This window comes from Chaetura pelagica, unplaced genomic scaffold (genome assembly GCF_000747805.2).
Source record: "Chaetura pelagica isolate M959 unplaced genomic scaffold, ChaPel_1.0 scaffold725, whole genome shotgun sequence".
In the NCBI taxonomy this organism is placed as follows: Eukaryota; Metazoa; Chordata; class Aves; order Apodiformes; family Apodidae; genus Chaetura; species Chaetura pelagica.
The window spans coordinates 441,177-446,491 of record NW_009953490.1 but is presented as its reverse complement, the minus strand read 5'-3'; the positions used below and the strand labels follow the sequence as shown (position 1 = coordinate 446,491).

General features: G+C 44.0%; 1 protein-coding gene across 1 annotated transcript in view; it reads left to right on the top strand.

Moving 5' to 3' along the window:
• The window catches only part of UTP20 (UTP20, small subunit (SSU) processome component, homolog (yeast)), a 72,170-nt gene that overhangs the window by 53,389 nt on the left and 13,466 nt on the right, over window positions 1-5,315 (top strand). The window contains exons 43-49 of the mRNA XM_009999040.1: window positions 1-153; window positions 960-1,058; window positions 1,665-1,832; window positions 2,506-2,672; window positions 3,639-3,780; window positions 4,065-4,181; window positions 5,001-5,171. The exon at window positions 1-153 is cut by the window's left edge and continues 7 nt beyond it. Of these exons, the coding sequence (XP_009997342.1) occupies window positions 1-153; window positions 960-1,058; window positions 1,665-1,832; window positions 2,506-2,672; window positions 3,639-3,780; window positions 4,065-4,181; window positions 5,001-5,171 (1,017 nt within the window). The remainder of the gene's footprint in view (window positions 154-959; window positions 1,059-1,664; window positions 1,833-2,505; window positions 2,673-3,638; window positions 3,781-4,064; window positions 4,182-5,000; window positions 5,172-5,315) is intronic.

Genomic DNA, 5,315 nt, shown 5'->3' with positions numbered 1-5,315 from the left:
CTGCTGAAAGTCTGCACATTTCTGAGGAACAGATTTCAGGAAATCAGGGACATCGCCCGTAACACCCTCATTAAAATCATGGAAGTGTTGGGAGTGCACTACTTTCTGTATATCTTAAAAGAGATGCAATCCACTCTTGTCCATGGATACCAGGTAATGCTAAAATTTTTCCTCTTCTGCTCTCTGTAGGTTTTTTTAATGTGCTAAGAGGGGAATGTAAAGGGAAGTTGCTCCTGAAGTTCATTTGCACTGATGGCATATTTTGGTATAATACAACCAAATACTATTGGTAGTGCCTACATCACTCTTTGTTATGCCAAGTGTCAAATGAAGGCCTGTACCCAAAGAACTTAAGAGTCTAATCAGGGAAGAAGAGAGGATCTCCATCTTTCCTGTGAAGAGTTGAGGTTTGGAGGTGAAGGATGCATTTCTGGTTCCAACAAAATTACTGGGAATCTTTCCAGTAAGTTCATTAGGGCCAAACGTAATCTGAGGTGAGTTGCCACAGAGACTGCACAGACAGTATGTGGTGATGCTAATTGAAGCCTCACTTCCTAGACCAAGAGCCGAGGCTCTGCTTATCAATTTGTCTTTCCTCCTTCCACAGTGATTTGGGTTAAGAATAATTTTGTATGTGAATTACCACAGTGGATCAGTGTGAGCTTCTCGCTGCTATAACAGTGAAAGAGCCAATTAACACAACCTAAGAATACCATTAAGAACACTGGGGAAAGAGGAGATTCTTGCCCTCCTGCCAATGTGTGGAGGGACTGCGGTCTTCTTCCTGCTTCATGGAACATGTATCCTTGTCCTCCCAGTGATTATTTTTTTTCCTATAACAAGAGCTCAAGTGGAGTTTGTGAGTGGTGACATTCCTGCTTTGAGAGTCTCTCCATCCAGTATTATTAAAGAGGTCTATGCAGTGGGTTGGAAATATCTTCGCTTCTCTTTCTGTCTAGCTCCATGTGCTGACTTTCACTGTGAACCTGTTACTGAAGGGCCTTGCTAGCAGGCTCAGTGCTGGTGATTTGGACCCCTGCTTGGATATCCTCATTGAGGTAAGAGCTATTCAAGATGAAAGGAAAAAGAGCATAATGAAGTGTCTGGGATGGGCTCTGGGTAGAGAAGGTTTTGTGTAGATTGTCTTAGACTTGGTGGCAAATGGGGCTTTTTGTATGTGTACTGAAAGGAGGGAGACTATTTTCTAATGAGGCATCAGCAAACCCCTTGTAGGGTAGCAGGTTATCTCTGGGGCTGTATCCTTAGCCCTGCATCCTCTGAGAAAACGTATTCAGGATTGAGATACCTCTGTTCCTGTGTACTCTAAAGTGCTGAGCAAGTCAATGGACATGGAGTCAATATGGTCCACGAAGCCCAAGAGCTCAGCAGGCTACCCAGATGGGGTATATTTTGAATGTCTTGGTCCAACTGCAGTCCCACTCCTTACATCACACCACCACTGGGGGGTGTGAGAACAGCGTCCTCATCTGGTGTGCTCAAACTGGGGTGTTTTATGCCAACAAAGGAAAAGTAGATGCGATTTGTGGGAAGCCTGGAGAATTTGTTTTTTTCTGTGGATGGGGAAAAATAGTGTGCTGCTACTGCAGGAATCTGGCTTTGCTTATTTTCTCTTCTCATTTACTTCTCTTGCTTGATTTCCAAAGATTTTCAACCAAGAGTTGTTTGGGAATATAGCTGAAGAGAAGGAAGTGAAGGGAATTGTCTCCAAGGTCATGGAAGCACGGAAGAACAAGAGTTATGATTCCTATGAAATTCTTGGAAAGTTCATAGGAAAGGGCCAGGTGACAAAACTTATTCTGCCACTGAAAGAGGTAAGAAAAGTCAGGCAGAGTCATTCTTATCCCTGAGCACTCTCCATTCTGTGTGATGTAAAAGAATTTCTAGAGCCTCCAGGCGACTACTGCGACATTGTTTATATAATCCCACTTTGGCTTCCCATTTTTCTTTTGGAAGGCATTATGCATCCAGCCCATAAAATGAGAGTTTGCTATTGATGTCAAGGGCTGGAAATGGTGTTCTGGAAAGCTTCCTTCTCTTATAGAGGAAACATCCCACTGTGAGTTCTCCACACACTCTCCCTGTGCTGACTCTCGTTAATGCCGTTTGCTCTTGAGTTCCAAAGTCCTGCAAGGCTGCCCTGTGGTTTGATCTTTTGTGCATGAAGAAAATGCCACCAAAGTGTGTTAGATGTGTTTTTTTTTTAGTAGGGTGCATGCTCATGCAGAAATGGAGCCTCATGAGCTCTGGAGTGTCCTGGTGATGATAGGTAAACTGGCTGGAGTCTGAGAAGAGGCTGGAGAAGAAGAGGGATGTTGGGGCAGAGCTGACATGATGGGACACTGTTTATGTAGAGAGCTGGGGAGTTAAGGCAGCAGATGATGAGGGAGGCATTGCTCTGGATTTTCTCATGATTTCTGAATGCAGATAGCAGGCAGATTGTTGCCCTCATATTGCCCTCTGACTCTCATAATTGTGCCTTTGCAGGTTCTGGAGACCACCACAAGCTTGAAGATTGTCCGGAAGGTGCATGAGGCGCTGCGTCACATCATGGCAGGGCTGATCTTCAATTCTGACATGACTGCAGAATCCCTTCTTCTCCTCAGTCATGGTCTCATCAGTGAAAACTTGCCTCTGCTCACTGAGAAGGCCAAGTGAGTTCCAAGGTGTTATTCAGATGGTCTTTTATCAGCTGGGAGGTTTACTTGCAGAAATGGCAGCTTTCAAATTCAACCAATCAAAATGTATGAGGGTTTCCTTGCTTTCAGCTACCTTTGATTTTCAAAGTCAATTATTTGGGCAGTCAGAAGGAAAGAACAAAGCTTGGAAATGGGAATGGTCACTTTCTGAACTCACGAGCGTCTGCACTTGGAAGTGCTTAGGGCCATCAGTAAGGCTTTTTGACCACCTGGTAGATTGGTCTATATATTTGGCTGTTTGGATGAAGGGATGAGAGGCAGTGTTTAGGAGAGAGCTACAGACTGTTACATAAGAGGTGTTTGAGGTCCTGGATGTTCTCATGGGGTCAGGAAGAACAGAAACTGTGGGCTGTCACTTTCTCACTCCAGTGCTCATGCAGGAGTCAGGGAAAGCCATCAGATTTCCTCTCCAACTGATGGTATAACTGCTCAGAGCTGGATCTGTATGTCTTATATTTCCTATGTTACATAAGCTGGCTTGCTCCTAGAATCTGAACATAAGCTGGCTTGCTCCTAGAGTCTGACAGCTGTTTGCAGGCTTCTTGGAGTAGTTCTTACAAGCCATCGGAAACTGAAATAATTATCAGTGCATTAATTGCAGTGGACAGTTGTGGGAGGTGTATTTGCTTGAAGGAACTACCACAATTTTGTCCACTGAGAAGATAAAACGGGAGATGTTATGCAAATCAATGTGCATTTGTTTTCTTTGTATTAGTGACATTGTTCTCAAAACTGAGGGTCTCATCTGTCATGCTGCTCTCAAGTCCCTTTTATTTCACTGTGCTCTGGCTGTCACCTACTTTTGCTTCCTGTATGGGGTAGCAGCTGAGCACAGCCTAGCTCTCTTCACTCCCAACAGCAAGCTTGTTGTGCAGAGGGTTGAAATCTGAATGTTCTCCTTTGCCATACACTGCTTTTCAGAAAAAAAGTTGATCCTCCTCCAGATCCTCGGCTGCAACCAGAGAGCTGCTTGCTGCTCCAACCCACTCCCACGAGAGGAGGGCAGAAAGCACGTGTCAGCAGCAGGACTAACACGTATATATTGGTTGATTCAGGACTTCGGGTAAGGATCTTCTCAGATACAAAGCTTTGAAATAAATATTTTTCCTGAGAGTATCCAAAGGAGGGTATTCTGTGTTAATAACACAGCCACTAACCTTAACTTTATTTTGCATGTGTTAACTCCAATGATGCCTCTTAGAGAGCTACAGAAAATGCTTAGCCTGCTACAGATGTTTGAATGGGACATGGTATAAATTCTTCTATTTTGAAACAGTGTGGGACCTTACTTGACTGTCTGAGTCCCAGCCTGACTTTGAGATCAATGTTTTGTGCTTTCTACACTAGCTGCTGCACATGAGCCTGAAGAGATCCAAAGTAAATTCTTCTGAAGAGCATGCTTTGGAAATGTTGGACCCTTTTGTTCAACTGCTTATAGACTGCCTGAAATCCATGGATGTCAAGGTACAGTTCTGAGCTGGGGTCTGTCTGTTCTACTATTAAGGAGACCCACAATTGTCATCTTGCAGTTGATCTGCAAGAAAAGAGAAAGCCATCCAGTTTTCATAGGTGTGCAGATTAAGTTGTTTGAGGTCATGGTATCCCCGAGGGTGAAGAAGGATTGTAGCAGATGGAGGACTGAACTCTCTCCCCCTGGTGCTGCAGGTTCAAGTTCTCTTGGAGCATGTTCATATAAGGACTTGACAAATTTTGTAGGCTATCTTTGAGGGGGTTCATGAGGTCTGGTGGCTGCTGAGAGTAGTGTTGTCACAACTGTGACTTCTTTTGATCCGACTCATGATCAAACTAGGTCTTTATTCCCAGAACCATTAGACAGGCTCCTTTTTGGGCAGCTTTTGGTTTGAGTGAGCCTAGGACTGGCTCTGTTAAATCTTGAGTTTCTCAGGAATGGAAGGCATGCCTCATATGCTATCAGATACCTGAAGCAGGACTTTCAGGTGACCTGAGGTTTTGGTAGAGCAACTTTTATGTCTTGAGGGCAGCTCTGCTTCAAAAAGAGTTCCTGCCATCTGCTGCATCAGTAGTGTGTTAATGTCTTTATCTAGTAAATTCAAAGCTAAGAGAGTTATGGAGTGGCAGATAGTGTTTTTAGAACTGAGAAATCCTTTGTATTACATATGAGTGGTTTGAAAGTGGTTTATTTTTTTAGCTAATTCCCTTTTACCACAGTTGCAGATAGCCTGACCATGTCTGTAACAGAGTGAGAAAAGTGTTCTGTCGGTGGCATTGTACCCACTGCTGTCCTTTGGCTCTTTCATACAGGTGATAACTGGTGCTCTACAGTCCTTGGTCTGGATTTTAAAGTTTCCTTTGCCTTCTGTCAGTACAAATATGGAGCCACTGATCAAGCAACTTTTCCTCTTGCTGAAAGAATTTGCCAAGACAGGAGTAGCCAAAGGCCAGAATTTCCACCTGGTTGTGAGCTGTTTCAAAGTAAGTCAGACCCAGCTCTGCTCCTTTTTACTTTATGATAAACTTCTCAGAATTGAGCCTCTTCCAAAGGCAGATCCCTCCTACAGCTATCCCTGGAGAGGTAGTCCAGGGATCACAAGGCAGCAAGAGAAATGTGGCATTCCT